This window comes from Chlamydotis macqueenii, chromosome 18 (assembly GCF_036417535.1).
Source record: "Chlamydotis macqueenii isolate bChlMac1 chromosome 18, bChlMac1.mat, whole genome shotgun sequence".
Classification (NCBI taxonomy): Eukaryota; Metazoa; Chordata; class Aves; order Otidiformes; family Otididae; genus Chlamydotis; species Chlamydotis macqueenii.
This window is the reverse complement of record NC_141573.1, coordinates 13154833-13169614: the sequence shown is the minus strand read 5'-3', so window position 1 is coordinate 13169614 and position 14782 is coordinate 13154833. Positions and strand designations below refer to the sequence as shown.

At 44.8% G+C, this 14782-nt stretch overlaps 2 protein-coding genes across 9 annotated transcripts in view; one reads left to right on the top strand and one right to left on the bottom strand.

Moving 5' to 3' along the window:
* The window catches only part of RECQL5 (RecQ like helicase 5), a 43392-nt gene extending 30272 nt beyond the window's left edge, over nucleotides 1-13120 (bottom strand). For 4 of the 6 annotated variants that reach the window (XM_086762256.1, XM_086762252.1, XM_086762255.1 and 1 more), the window contains exons 1-8: nucleotides 13022-13120; nucleotides 12390-12520; nucleotides 11023-11144; nucleotides 8675-9193; nucleotides 7854-7959; nucleotides 7265-7376; nucleotides 4517-4679; nucleotides 4072-4154 (exon numbers count right to left, since the gene is read on the bottom strand). In XM_086762256.1, the coding sequence (XP_086618382.1) occupies nucleotides 4072-4154; nucleotides 4517-4679; nucleotides 7265-7376; nucleotides 7854-7959; nucleotides 8675-9193; nucleotides 11023-11144; nucleotides 12390-12510 (1226 nt within the window). In that variant the 5' untranslated portion in view covers nucleotides 12511-12520; nucleotides 13022-13120. Of the gene's footprint in view, nucleotides 1-4071; nucleotides 4155-4516; nucleotides 4680-7264; nucleotides 7377-7853; nucleotides 7960-8674; nucleotides 9194-11022; nucleotides 11145-12389; nucleotides 12521-12881; nucleotides 12946-13021 lie in introns of those variants that run through there. The other 2 variants (XM_086762254.1, XM_086762253.1) reach the window with 2 other exon arrangements.
* A 47-nt stretch (nucleotides 13121-13167) lies between these two features.
* Nucleotides 13168-14782, top strand: part of SAP30BP (SAP30 binding protein) — a 31307-nt gene continuing 29692 nt past the window's right edge. For 2 of the 3 annotated variants that reach the window (XM_086762260.1, XM_086762261.1), the window contains exons 1-2: nucleotides 13168-13333; nucleotides 13456-13565. In XM_086762260.1, the coding sequence (XP_086618386.1) occupies nucleotides 13219-13333; nucleotides 13456-13565 (225 nt within the window). In that variant the 5' untranslated portion in view covers nucleotides 13168-13218. The remainder of the gene's footprint in view (nucleotides 13334-13455; nucleotides 13566-14782) is intronic. The other variant, XM_086762259.1, reaches the window with a different exon arrangement.

Sequence of the window (14782 nt, the reverse complement as noted above, 5' to 3'; positions counted from 1 at the left end):
CAGGTGCATGAGCGGATAAAGCCACGGAGAGTAAGAAATATCTGAGCAACACTTGAACTAGGCCTTTTTACCTAGGCCCAAGGCCTTTGATTAGATTAGCCACACCTGTGCAGGAAAGTCAGCTGTTAATCATTTACTGCAGTGCAAACAGGCAACCTCCATGCTAGCTCTACAAGTCTCCAGGTGCAGGAAAGGAGTCCCTCACCACAGGCCAAGATTTCTTGGAGGGGGTGCAGAAGAGACACCAGAAGAACTGCCTACTACAAACACAACAGCTTCAGGTATTTATAAAGTTGCATACAGCTTTCCAATTTCAGGAGATTAACTGCAGTTAGCAAAAGAGACAGGAGCTTTTTACGGTGTACAGTCACACAATGTTTCTGCCTTTGGGTCCACAGATCTAGTATCTAGGCTGCCTGCGATTGCAAGGTGAAGGAAGCTATCCAGAACAGCTTTTATGTCCTGTATGCCTGTGGGTTAGAGACTGGGCATGGAATCTGCCATCGCTCCAGAAAACAAAGCACAGATGGAATATATTTTGCTGCTGAGAAAGAAACAAATACTTCAACAAACTGAGGCGCGAGCTTGTACTCCTAGTCAAATGTAACTTGTTGAGGATGAAGTGTGCTTTATATCACTAATCCTCTTCCTTACAGTATTAAGGATACAGACATCAGCTGCAGCAAGTCAAGCAAATTTTAAAAAATAATGGAGATCTCTTCCTGTGTTATGTCTGCACAGACATATTTGAGAGAAAGTGTGAGAAATAATCCATCCTCTCCCTTGAGAAGCAAAGAAGCTTTAGTAAAACCACAAGATGCTCGCAAAGAGATGCTGGATGCACTTTAGAAAGCTGATAGCCAACTCATTCTGCAAAGTATCAGTGAAAGAGCAAGTGTGTAGAACCCACTGAGAAGCCAGTTTAAATTATTGCTGGATCTAAGTACTTCATGGGAGGAAAACTGATGCTTCTATTGCAGAGTAATAGAAAGTATTACTAAAGCAAACTCTGTTAACAGGAGACCTTTTTTACAAAACTAAACTATTCTAAGCCCTATGGGAGGAGCACATTGTACATGAAGATCTTTGCTTATTGTTGGTGGGGTTTTTTGTTTGTTTTTAAATTTGTGTTCACTTAATCTCCAGCGTGTTCTCAGAGTGTAAGTGCTCAACTCCTTTTTAGAGATCTTTCCAATGGTATTAAGCAAGTTCTCCCACTGAATACTTGTATTTCATGTATAAGCTGTACAGTTGACAGATGGAACATGCTGGGAGAGACACTACATTATATTATTAAAAATACTGATAAACTATGATTAAAATAAATCTTAACTGCCAAAATCTTGTAAAGCCAGAAGCTTTCCTCTTTACATCTCTGTAGATCTGATTGTGAAACTGGCCTCAGCTATCTTTCTTCTAGTTTATGCTCCTGTTTCTGTGAAGGGCGATTTTCCCTTTTGGAAGAGGGATGCCTGCAGCCACAGACAGCATGCAGGCCATTATAGGTTTTGGGTCTGTGGCTTAGAGCATAGAGAGGATACACCAACATCTGATACTGTTCTTGTCTACCTCCAGCAGGGTAGAATCCAGCATGTCATCAGTACAAGAGGCATCCTCACGTCTGGAAGACCTAAAGAGACGGATTTTAACAAGTGACTGGGCTCTTGGAGGGCTAGTGGTGATCGGTATCTTCTGTCTTGTTTTCATTGCTCTTCTCTTATTTGCTGCCATCTTTGGGTGCTGCTCATCTCCAGGGCACAAACGGAGTGGTGCATAAAGAGCAAAGCTGAGACGCCATACTTCGAGCCCTGCAGCTAAGCAAGAATCAGCCTAGCTACAACCTGATTCTGCTGTTCACAGAAAGTTTTCTCGTCTTCTCTCCCTGGGTGGTTATTTCTCCCCATGCAACCTTCTGGTATCAACAGCAATGCAGCAAGTTGTTCTGCAAGTCCACAGCAAACTGAATACAGGAGGCTATCTGTATTCAGGAACTGCATGGCTAGCCAAATACCAAAGTCAACTGATTTTCATCTTTCAAGCAAAACCACCAGTTAGACATGGCAAATGGTCAACCACCACCTAAAACTGATAAAGATGTCTTCCACTGCTGCAGTTACATGGGTTTTTTAATCTTGCAAATGGGCAACAGGAAACTCTGACCACCAAAAGCTTTGTCTAAACCCACTCTCTAAAAGCAGCTTATACCATTGTTCTCCTGTCATACTTGGACAATAGCCTTAATATACTATGCAAAAACTTGCTTGCCAGCGTACAAGTCTGCCTTTATCTGTTCTTATTTAGAACCTTGCAAGGTCAGAGTTTCACGTTTGCTTTCACTGTTTGGATTGTGAATAGAACTCTGTTAATTAAAAACGTAAAAAAGAAATGCAACATGGCATTCCCTTAAAAAAGAATCTTAAGTCTCCTGCACAGTTATGAGCTGGGAAGCCAGTCAGTGGTGCTGCAATAGTTGACTTCGGAATGCATATGGCATGTTACACAGTAGGAAGAATGTACCAAGCTGGGGAGGGAAGAAAGAGTATGGGAGACATGTGGTTTATAATTAGGTCAGTGATACTCCCTTACAGAAATCTCTCTTTTATGCACCCAGTGAAATTCTATTTATGTTACTGTTCATCTGAGCAAAAGAGAATATTTTCTATCTGTCTTTGCTCAGTTATTGCCTCACTGCTGCAGTGCAACTCTAGAGAAGGTTCTCACTTCAGGTAGCAGTCAGGCTCTTTACAGCATGCATGAAGTGGGAGGTGCTGTAAGATAGTTGCATGGAGCTTAACTCATGCCCTCACTGGAACATCCCGAGACTGCTTCTAGCTTGTGCAAGGTTAGTTCAGTGATCCCAGTCCTGTTCTTCTGGCACTACTGTCCGTTCCAAAAAAAGACTGTCACATCTAACTCTACTGATAACCAGCTTAGAAATCAAGGAGAAACAGATACCAAGACAAGGTACCCAAGGTTAGCATCTGACAAGATAGATATAGCTGCCTCTCAGATTATACAAACAGCCATCTGGCCACTCTTACTGTGAGCTGTTAACATACACCAGAAGGAGCAGAACAGCTTAGCCAAGTAAGTGGATCAAACTTTTATAGAAAGAAGCCTCCTAGTAGCTACTTCCCAGAATCACCTTGACTTTGGGCAAAGAAGTGCTCCTTTCAAGCGCCCCAGTGTTGTGCAGTACTTCAGTATAAGCAAGACTCTCCCAGAGCAATCCCATAAAAACAGGATTTGTTTACCAAACATGACCGTAAGGAGACAACATGCTCACAAAAGCATCAGAAGAGAAGCATGTGTTACATTCACACTGAAAAAGTTGCCCTAGACACAGGTCTGAAAAATGAAACGAAATGCAGGCTTGAAAGCAAGACACATGTTGACCATTTTCAGTTAGTGAACACATATGCTCTCTTACTGGCAAAATTATAGCTTTGATGTCTTATCCAGCATACAATAGCAATTAGTTCAATTACAGCTTACAGATTGTGAACTAAACCTGAACAATGCATGTTGTGGTTGCTAGTCTGCATTTAGATTGGGCACGTCTATAGTTTGGGCCTGTTTCTGAAACATTTTAAGCACCTTTTAAGGTCAATGAGAATCAGGAATACCTACTACTTTGCAGAGTGGAGCCCTTGAGACTTAGAGAAACATAAAATCTAGATGCTTCCATCCTATGCTGATTAGGCTGTCTGTCTCCTTAGAAGAGAGATGATGTAGTGAAGGAGGAAAGAGTCAAAAGAAAAGCAAATACAACTAATTTAATCCATCATCAAAGACAGAACATAGTAAAATTCATAGCCAGAGGAGTTATAGTTTAACATCATCATGTCACTTGGTCAGGCTCCAAGACCAACCTCTCTGTTAACTCAGAGGTGGGAGTGAGCGAGAGATGTCTCAGGGACACCTTCCTCAGTCCAGACAGCAAAATACCAGGCAATTCATTCAGTATTTTCTTTTTCCTGGACATGCAAGATCTCAGCCATAACAGTGGCTTGGAAGGGATAAGGCGTGGTTTCCCCAACATTAAACAGCGTTTGAAAGAAGTGCACTCACCCCAGCTCCTCGCAGAAGTTCACAATGGCATCAAAAGCTGTCATCACAGCTTTGTCAGATTCTTTTAAGGTGCCTTTTTTCTCCTGAAAGTAGATGGGCACAATAACTATAGTCTTCAATCTAAATATAAACAGATAAAGTAACTCTAGCAATGACCAAATCAAACCCTTCTGATCAATATGGCAAACAGGTACAGACACCACCCTGTCTCTGCTCCACGCTTCTGCTCACCCATGCCTCTCTAATAGAGCTGGAGCTGGGTCTGGCAGCCCTTTCCCTTCCTGCTTGACTCCCTTCTGCTATCCCTTGAAACAGGGCTACAAACAGCTCTAGACCCAGAAAAACTCATTTCATCTTAGCATATTCAGAGGTCACTGCAGGCAAGAGGCAAACTAGAGAAAAGGCAGCATATCTAGGCAGGTGGATGCTATTCCACAGATCTTACCTGGATGTTAGAGAGCTCCTTCTTAATCAGGAAGCTGACTTGATCCCGGTCATTCCTTGAGTAATAGAGGCGGCAGCAGGATGGCTTCCCATCTCTCCCAGCTCTGCCAGACTCTTGGTAATATCCAGCCATTGACTTAGCAATATTCCAATGGGCAACAAATCTGCATGTGATAAGATAACAGGAAACATAAGGCTGCAGATTTCTCAGATCACTGCATATATGATTGTGTTTTTGTGGACACCAACACAGTGAAAAATAGGGCAGAAAAAGCATAAAAGACAGAGGAATTAACAGAGCAAGGGATTTTGCACACAGAAATTTGAGTCCTCTTAACACATGAGACACAAGGACAGCAGCAGAGCTGTAAGAAAACAAATAATAGAATCATATGTAGAATCATGGAATGGTTTGAGTTGGACAGGACCTGAAAGATCATCTCATTCCAATCCCCCTGCTCTGGGCAGAGACACCTTCCACCAGACCACGTTGCTCAGAGCCCTGTCCAGCCTGGCCTCGAACACTGCCAGGGATGGGGCATCCACAGCTTCTCTGGGCAACCTGTGCCAGTGCCTCACCACCCTCACAATAAGGAATTTCTTCCTTATGTCTAACCTAAACCTACCCTCTTCCAGTTTAAAGCCACCACCCCATGTCCTATCACTACAGGCCCTTGTCAAAAGTCCCTCTCCAGCTTTCTTGTAGGCCCCCGTTAGGTACTGGAAATGCATCTAAACAACATGTGAGCAGGATGTCACCCTAAATGGATGGAAATGAACGGGCACATGAATATCCCAAATATGCATACAATTATACAGCTATGAAGAGTGAGAATAAGGACACTGATTTAAGGGAGTTTGGGAGATTTTACCATAAAATAGAGCATTAATTAAAAAGTCCTATTTATTTTGTGGAACACAATTTGAACATTGCAGAACACAATTTGAAATACTCAATTTAAAAAAAACACCATTTCTTTGCCAACTAAGTCTGCATGGGAAATTCTGCCTCACCAAGCTCACTTGTAGATGAGGGCACCCTTCCCCGCTAGCAAATATGACTATGAATGTTGCTAAACTGTATACAATTTCTGAAGGAAGGTTTTCAATACACTACAGCAAGACTGCTTTAAACCTGCTTTTACCTGAATATTCATCAATTCAACTTATACCTGTGTTGAGAAGATTTTACATTACAGTAACACTGCCAATGTTCTAAATACCAGTCTGCCTCAAAACCAGCAGGTCCCAGAGGCAGGTATGATGTATGTGGGTGTGGCAAAAGATTAAATGACAAAAGCAAGCAAACATATTTCTTCAAACACAAACACTTCAGGAACAGGCTAGGCAGGAAGCATCAGAGACCTACACACTTAATCCCCCATCAAGAAGTTTACTGAAGGAATTGATAAATAATCTCAAGCAAACATGAATTAGCAGTGAAGAGAGAGGAGCAAATTCCATCAGAAAGAGAGACAACACCTCTGTTTTCCCTTTTGTCCAGAAAAGTCACGTCTAGAACTTGTCAGACCTGATCTTACTTGACAACCTATGCATGAATACTCATAACTCTGCCAACACAGAGCAAAAACTAAGCAGCACTGCCTTGTTGCCTAGGCTCAAGTATAAGGCCCTTTAAACTATTAAAAAACACGCTGTAAAGAGTAATTCTAACTCCATTCCTTGGAAACTAACTAGATTACAAGCATGTTTCAGCTATATTTCACTCTCAGTCAGCTCTATACATTTCAGTTACTCCTTCCCTTTTTTAATGACCACTGTACTGAAGATGGCAGAGTGGTTTCAGGACGTCATTAATCCATGCTGCTATCCTAGGACACTTCTCATCTGTCTGTTGGGCAACATGCATCAAGCAGTAAAATAGTCTGATATTGTTATGGGATCCTGTAATTTGTCAGCACAATGACACAGAGAGAAGGATCGCACAGTGGTGAACTGGTGGGATCACCTCAGTGATGTCCTGCCCCTCTCCCACAGTGTTCAGAGCAATTGCTTTATGGGGATTTTAGAGTAAAGATCAGGTCTGTGTGGGGTGTTGTGTGAGCTTCACCCGAGTTATCCCTCTACTAAGCGATGACCATTCACAGTACTAGCTTAGCACAGCCATATTGCAGTGCAGGAATTCTAACAACACAGAGCAATTATGGTAACAGTTAGAAGTCCCAGAGCAACAGCAATTGAAAACACGTGCAAAGTTTCTGTCCGTGGACTAGAGCTGTATTTTTAATATGGTTATTGCCATTTGTGAAATGCTGTTTTTTCCCCATTGCACTGCAAAAGGAGATCTCTAAAAAAAGCCAGCTCTGACTATTTTAGTAGAGGGCGTATGAATTATTTTAAGTGCAGATTTTCTTCCCACTGCTTTTTAACAGCAACTATTGCACTAAGGGAAATGAAAGGGACAGCTGTGATTGCATTGAAATAGCTCTTTTTGAAACCCTGGAGGGTGTGGCATAAAACAAGCATTCCTCCAATTTTCTTGGGTTTTGAAGATGACTGCCAAAGAGGAGCTCTGATGCCTTGTTTTTAATTTATTTACAAAACCCTTCCAGGTTTGTTTTTGCTGCTTCTAATATAAAAAAAAAAATCCTCTAGCTGTTTTTGTGGCTTTTAGCAAGTGTTCATGAGGTGTTTGAGTCAGACGTATCAGGTAAGAGAGAGACTGAGGCTTTCCCTTCCCACTGCTCAGGTTTCAGTCTCTGGTGGCACAACACGCAGCCTCACACACCTGACATTTGCTTTGTCTACTCCCATTCCAAAACTGATGGTTGCAACAATAACAGGGATCTTCTCCTCCATCCATTCATTCTGGATTGAAGTTCTGTCAGCTGCCTTGAGTCCTGGGAAGGGAAAAAGAGGGAGGGAAACAACAACACAAAAAAAAAAGAAGAAAAAAAGAAAAAAAAAAAGAAAAGAAACTAGGGTTTTCTTTCTCCTCCATTCCGAGTCAGCCCCCTCACTAAAACTGACTGATGTGCACACTCCTCTTTGCTCATGTTTAAATCGGCCTGCGATCAAGCAGAAGTCAGCAGCAGCTGTTTCTATTTCAAAGAAAAAAATTCTGATCCCTCCTGGGATAAAAAAGCAGTTGCTATATTTAGGCCGTGCAAGATCCAACAAAGCCAACAGTTCTGGAGTGAAGGGAATGCTGTTCTGTTGAAGGCCCCGCACTTACCTCACGACCTGACACTCGAGCATCAGACATATTGCAGACCAGGCCTGGAAGGCTGTTTTCTAGATAGCCCCAACCCAGACCTTACAGGTGGTACAGTTCAGTTCCACCAGCTACTGAGAGATGCAGAGGCAGCTTCCAGTACCTGCATGATACGCCTTGGCTTTCACTCCTCGGTAGCTCAATTCAGTAGCCAGCTGGTCACACACATCCCTCATCCTGCAGTACACAATGCCACAACCGGAGTACTCCTGGCAGACAGGAGAGAAAGTCCTTGATATCATCTGAAGCCAATGAACAAAGCTGCAGTATGGCAGAGACAGGAGGGATGCCTAAAGCTCATCTCTTCTACAAGCCAGTCCCCTAGCAACTGAAAGATATTGTTGCAGCACAACAGTAAATCAGACATAAAAAGAGACTCCTTGCAAGTTCTGCAAGGCTTAACATTGACTAAATATGATCCCCCAATCCTCTCTCAATAGACACAATGCAAGAAGCAGACTCCCTCCACTATGCAGATAAACTCAAGCACAGAGGCTACAACTGAGATGCTGAGAATTATTTTGGGAATTAGTGTTAGAGCAGGAAATTCAATGCAACACTTCAAATTCTTCTGTTCACCCTCGCCACACTAGAAAAGCAGAACACCAAACACACCACGATCGCCTGGGACATGACAAACCAAACAGAAATGCTATTTGCATATTCCTAATCTGTTTTCTTTTAGACCAACCCTTTTCTTAGGAGATGTCCGAAAGGAATGGAGCCTTACATTCTACCTGTTTTAGAGGAACTCAGAAAACATACATGAGCACCTTCAGAGGAACTAAGAAATATATGTGAGTACTTTCCTTCCTCCTCCTCCTTCCCTGCCACAGACCTGTCAGGGCCATACCAACCACTGGAAGGTCAGTGACCATTAAGATTTTGTTCAGTTTAGCCTTCTTCCCCAAATGTAAAACCTACCCCAGCAGTGTTCTTCCCTTCAAGTGCCTTCAGACAGAAATCCTTCAAGTTGGTGTATGGATCAGTCAAGAGCTCTTTGAACTGCACATCATAGAACAAGTTAGATCTGAAGCAAGGAGTCTTAAATGTGGAAAGCGGCTGCTTTAGCTTAAGTGCTGCCACAATATCCTCCTGGACCTGCTTGGTGGCAGTGGCAGTCAAGGCAACACATGGTGTATTGGGTATGCGAGTGCGCAGGGTGCCCAGCCGTAGGTAGTCAGGTCGGAAATCGTGTCCCCACTGGGAGACGCAGTGCGCTTCATCGATTATCAGGTAGGACAAGAGGTTTCGGGACACCAAAGAGTTCAGTGTAGGTTGGAAGGAAGAGGCGGCAGCCATCTCTGGGGTGATGTACAGGAGCTTTACTTGGGGCTTCTCACTTGCCAAGTCAGCCAGGATCGTCTTCTTTTCCTGGGCAGAAAGCTTGGAGTTCAGAGAGCATGCTTTGATCTTCAGAGCCAACAAGTGGTCCACTTGATCCTGGAGTAAATACAAAATTAAAATTAAATGCAAATGGTTATAAAGAAAGTCGTAATCACCAAGAAAGACTACTAGGGAGATCCAGATGAGGCCCCAGCTTCCACCTCCAGGATTGAGTATCAGGACAACACACACCCACAGTCTGGGTATTTAGAACTTATGCTCGCAGTTGAAGATAAAGGCATCTGGAGTTTATCTGTCCAGCTCTAACATCCAACTGCATTTTTGTGCATCCATTCACTTTAAGACAGTCTTTTTGCTGCTGGGAACACTAGCAGTGATCTGTGCAAAATAACTCATCATAGCCACAGGGAGCTGAAACAAGCCACCAACGCGTCTCAGGATTTACACTATCAAGTATTCACAGATGGAAAATTAATACCACCACCCTACAATAACAGAGTGCATTTCATTCCAAAATAGCTAAAGGATGTTATAAACACAGCTGAGATAGGATGAAATACAAGAATCATGCAAGTAATCACTGCAACAGAACCAAGTCTGGATGAGAATCATACCGAGATGAAAAGATGGCATCACATCCAGATGGACCCTGAGCATAGAAATTCACCTCCCTATCCCTACGCTAACCTGTTCACTTGCACTTGGCTAACACATAACATTTCAGAAGATAGGAATAGTCCTGAAAAATGGATCTCTCATTATTTCACTCAATAACTCGTTTCAGTCATTGATTTAATATCCACTGTTTTCTGTTCACAAAGTCAACTCTCAGCCTTCCCTATAATAAACTACACAGACCAAGCTCTTGAAGTTTGGCTACACTGAAATACATCATGATCGCACAGCGACCCCATCTCAGGGCTTGGTGCGAAGGTTCTCTGAAGGTTCACTCCAGCTCTGTTGCCTAAGACTCACTGAGCCCATCTCAACCTATCTGTCATTCTGACATTCTTCACCTGCAAATCTTACAGTGGTAACCTTTTTAAGCTCCATTTCACAGATAAAACATTGCCTGTGCTGGAGCTTAATTAGATAGCCTCTCACTTGGAACAAATTCACTATGTATATAACACCTTTCTGAGGTGTATCACTGAGCCTGCTCTTAATTCTTAAAATGTATTACATTAAGAGTGTAAAGTAGTTAAAAAAAAAAACAACACACCACAAAAACCAAACCAGCAGCCTACAACACCAGATATTATGCAATGTTAATCAGAAGCTTTACAGAAGTCTAAGCAACGCTACAGCTGCTTGTACAGGGAGGTGTTTCTCCCAACACGTGATGAAACGGTAGAAAAGGCAACATACAGGAAAAAAGGGTGTCATAGATTAAAGTAGTCAAGGAGCAGCTCTGCTAAAACAGCTTCTTCCCATGATAGAAAGACCAACCGCAATAAAAAGACATTTTAATGCAGAACAAATTATGCCCTCAAAGGCAACTTCATCATTCCTGGAGTTAGTACGTTATAGGTAAAATGGCGGAGTTCTGCTCAAGGGTCCAGTCTGGTCAACTTGAGGTCCATCTACTTTGCTGCTTCTGTATAGCACACTGGAGGTAAAAGACAACTGGAGAAAACGGAGAAAGGCTCAGTTATTAAAACTACCAGGTTATTATTATTAAAGAAGAAAAACTTCCTTTTAGAGAACTGCATAACGTCATACCAGAGTTAGTCTGCTCTGCAGCTAAGCTGCAGTCTCTTCACCTATCACCAGGGTAAGGGAAACACACCGAGACATCAAGATGAGAATCCAGAGGCAGGCCAACAGCAGAGACTCACAAACACAAAGACAAGAGGCAGCTGTGCCTCCAGCATCTCCCGACCCCCTTCACTGACTGCTTTCCACAGCTAACAGGAGACAGTTACCTGAATCAGTGCAATCAGAGGTGAAATGACAATGGTAATGCCCACTGCCAGAACTGCAGGAAGCTGGTAGCACAAGGATTTCCCTGCCCCCGTGGGCATGCATACAAAGACATCCTTCTCACCTGCAAAGACAACAGAAGAAAGCTCAAGGCTATTGAGTGGTAGTGAGTTCCCAGGGCTCTTACTGGAGGGGTGGGCACAACAGCTTGTCGTCGGTGAGAACCAGTATATGTGTGTGTGTACTGTGCAGCACACTGACTAAAGACACTTCATTCTAAAAGCATAGCAACGCTTTGCATGCCTGCAATGGTTTCCTTCAAAAAATCTCTGATTGCTTTGCAAATATTTAGAAACAGCCTTACAAAAGTATCAGAAGATACTCAGAAACCAAGATAAAGACAAGTTAAACAAGTTATTCATGCCAATTCTCTTCCAGACAAGTTGCTTTCACTCCTCTTACAGACCTCCAGTTACCAAATTACCAGCCCCATGACAAATCTTTACCACATCCTCTTAGAGCTTATCCCAAAAAGGTACCTCTTAAGAAATAAGGGTTGGAAATCTCAACCGCATAGATAAAATCATGCAATTGATAACTGTCACTGCATTAAGCAGTATCCACTTCAAGTCAGGGAGATGCCATGGCATGCGATGTTAACAAGCAGAGACACCCTGCTGACCGAACACGGCTTTTGGCTGCTCTGTTGTCAACAGCACACCCACGTAGCTGCTGGCAATAGATGAAAACTGTAACTATACCCTAAGTGCTGAGTTTGAGACTGTTCTGATTTGCATTGTGAGACCTGCCAGGGGAGCTGACGGTTGGCAGCCTTTATGCTTGAGCTGCCTGTCCAACCAACAGCAGTGTGTTGGTGGAAACGTTAACACCAGCAAAATCACATTTCTGATAATGGCCACATGATTCAGAGAACAGATATAAATGATGGGAGGAAATTTCTACTGGTATTATGTCTCAAGACAAGAACAGGTTTACGCTGAAAATGTATAAGTGTAAACAGTTTTGATGTCATCTGACCATAAACATGCTGGCTGATGCCTCCAGTGAGATACCAACAGTACTGCACTTTCACATGTCCTATTTCCTGGTTGATGCAATGGTGGTGTTACAAAACAAAGGCAAAGGGGAACAGACAGGGCAAAGCCCTGCTCGGAGAGCCTGTGTGCAGCAGATGCTCACGCTCATGCTCCTGTGCCACTAAAAGGGTCTCGGAGCAGAGGAGGGCTCGGAGGGCCAGGTGGTCCTGCCCAGTCCAGGTCACAGGTGTGATACCAGCTCCTGCAGCACCGCCCTCACAGGAAGATGGAAACCCAGACGCGTTTCACGTCTCCCCGATGCTGAGCCTCACCTCTCGCCACAGTCACGGTTGCACTTTCCTGCAGGGAAGTCTTGAAGGACTCAAACCCGAAGACCTTCCGCAGTGTTTTCCGGACCCGGCCTTCCAGGCCCGGCGGAGCCTCGCCACTCATCTTAGAGAAGCTGCGAACGGTGACAGAAACCAGCGCTGAACCCGAACGCTGCCACCCGCCTCTGGCCGTCGCCCAGCCCGTCTCTGTGCCACCTCCCCCACGGCTGCCCTGCCGGGCTCCCCCCTTCTTATTAGGCCCCCCTCAAGGACGCTACTCATACCCCTTCACTGAGAGGGACCCCAATATCGTTTATTCTGGGACAGAACCCCGCTGGGGACTCCCCATGGGGCACGGGCCGAGCACTGCTGGAGGCCGACGGGGGCCATAGCGGTGGGGGCGCCTCGCTGCCCCCCAAACCCGCCCGCGCCCACACCCCACTGGCAAGGTGGGATGTATCCTTCCGCCGCCTCGGCCCCATCCTACAGTCGTACCCCTCCGCGCCCCGACCCCGACCCCGACCCCCACCCTCCACACTCGGTCAGGAGCCAGCAGGTGCTGACGCGGCGCCACGAAATGACGTCAGAAGCAGCTCTTAAAGGGCCAGCCCCCTAGCTATAAACAGGCCGCGCACCTTTTATCCCTTCCCCGCTGGAAACCCCACTCCGTCTGGGCTGAGGGGATTTCTTCCTCTGGCCGTGCGCGTACCCTGGAGATCTCCCGGTTTAACGTGAGCCCGCCTGAGGCGGAAGAAGGGCGGCGTTGCTATGGCGACTGCGCTGTACGCGTCATTCTCCGCGCGCCGGAAGCCGGCCGCGGCGTAAGAGGAAGATGGCGGCGGCGAAGCGAAGCGTTCTCTCCTCGTTGGCGGTTTACGCCGAGGATTCTGACCCAGAGTCGGATAGCGAGGCAGGGACGGCGGGAAGCGATGGAGGAGTGGCTACCGGTGAGGGCAGGGAGAGGGGTGGGGAAGGCGGCGCTGCCCACTGCCTTCCCCTCTGCGAGGAGAAGGCCTCGTTCGTTGCCCCACTCCCCCTTTCCTCATGTTTTTCCTTTTCTCTTCCCCAGGAGAGAAAGGAGGCCTGGTCTCGGTTGGGTACGGAGACGACGACTTCACCCGCCTGGATGGGGACGAGGAGGGATATGAAGAAGAGGATGATGAGAACAGCAGGCAGTCAGTAAGTACCTTTCTGTTCCGAGAGCTTGTCCTGACCCCTTTCACGTGTTGCACAGGCTTTTGTCTCTCCAAGGAAAGCCCTTAACCAGCAACCCGAGCTGGAACCTGGAGTATATGACTCCTGGTGTGGGTTTCAGCACTCTCCAAATACTCCTGTTTGCTTTGTTTTCCAGTAGAAAGCATTTGCCTTGAAACCTGTCAGCAGCTTGGTGCAGCTCGTGTTGTTTGTTACTAACTGTCTTGATGCCGTTTGACTCTTTCATGGGAAAAAGGCTGGTACAAGTCAATAGCCACACTAGATAAAAATTATTCTTTGAGTGTAGTTGACATGTGAAAACCTCATAAGAGGAACCTGCTGTTGCATGGTCAGCTGGAGGATTAAAAATAATAAAGTTCTGTGATGTCTTAAATCATTCTTTTGTGTATAACTCAAGCCACTCGCTACATCAGGTTACCTTGATGTAGCAGTGTCCTGCCTAGGCATGAGTGGCTTTTGTTCGTCATAGGTGCATGGCATGTGTATAACATCACCTAAATAACAAGATATTTGATACGTTGTGAGACAGGGCACGTAGCTCACTGCCTATGAGTGCAGCTGTGTTACGCAAAAGGATATAAAGTTCTGTCATGTGTCTGTAAGAGGAAAATGATAAGTTTGGGGGGACTGGGGCGGGAGGTTCTTGTTTCCTTTCTTTCTCATTAACCTTTTGCTTACCCCCACACTAAGAATATGTTATCTTCTCCCTGTTGCAGCGCATTGGCTATTCCGTAGAGCAAAGAAGTAGGGCTATGTTTCTGTAAGCTTTCCTCGTGAAGTCTACTTTGTGTGCGTTAGATCAGTCTCTTATGAGACACTCACTGTTTCTGCCATCTATTTTCCCAAGCAGCAGATGAGAGACTCATCTGTCTCTTGTTCTTGCTTTTGGTTTTGTTCTGTTACTAACTGGGGAAAGTGCAAGCAATAGCAGTCAGGGTCTATTCCTGGCCTCTGGCTAAGTAAAGTAATGATGCTTCTTTACTGCTTTAGCAATTCTTCTTATTATATCCAAAACTTCTAGACCCTCCTTCAGTGAGATCTCTTTAGTCTGAAGAAAGTTACAGGTGTGATCCAGATGCTTGTCAAGATCAGCTGTGCTTAGTTAGCACTGACAGATGGGCAGGTAAATGGAGTAGCCTTTATTGCATGCACAATTTTCAGTGCAGATTACAGCCATCCAT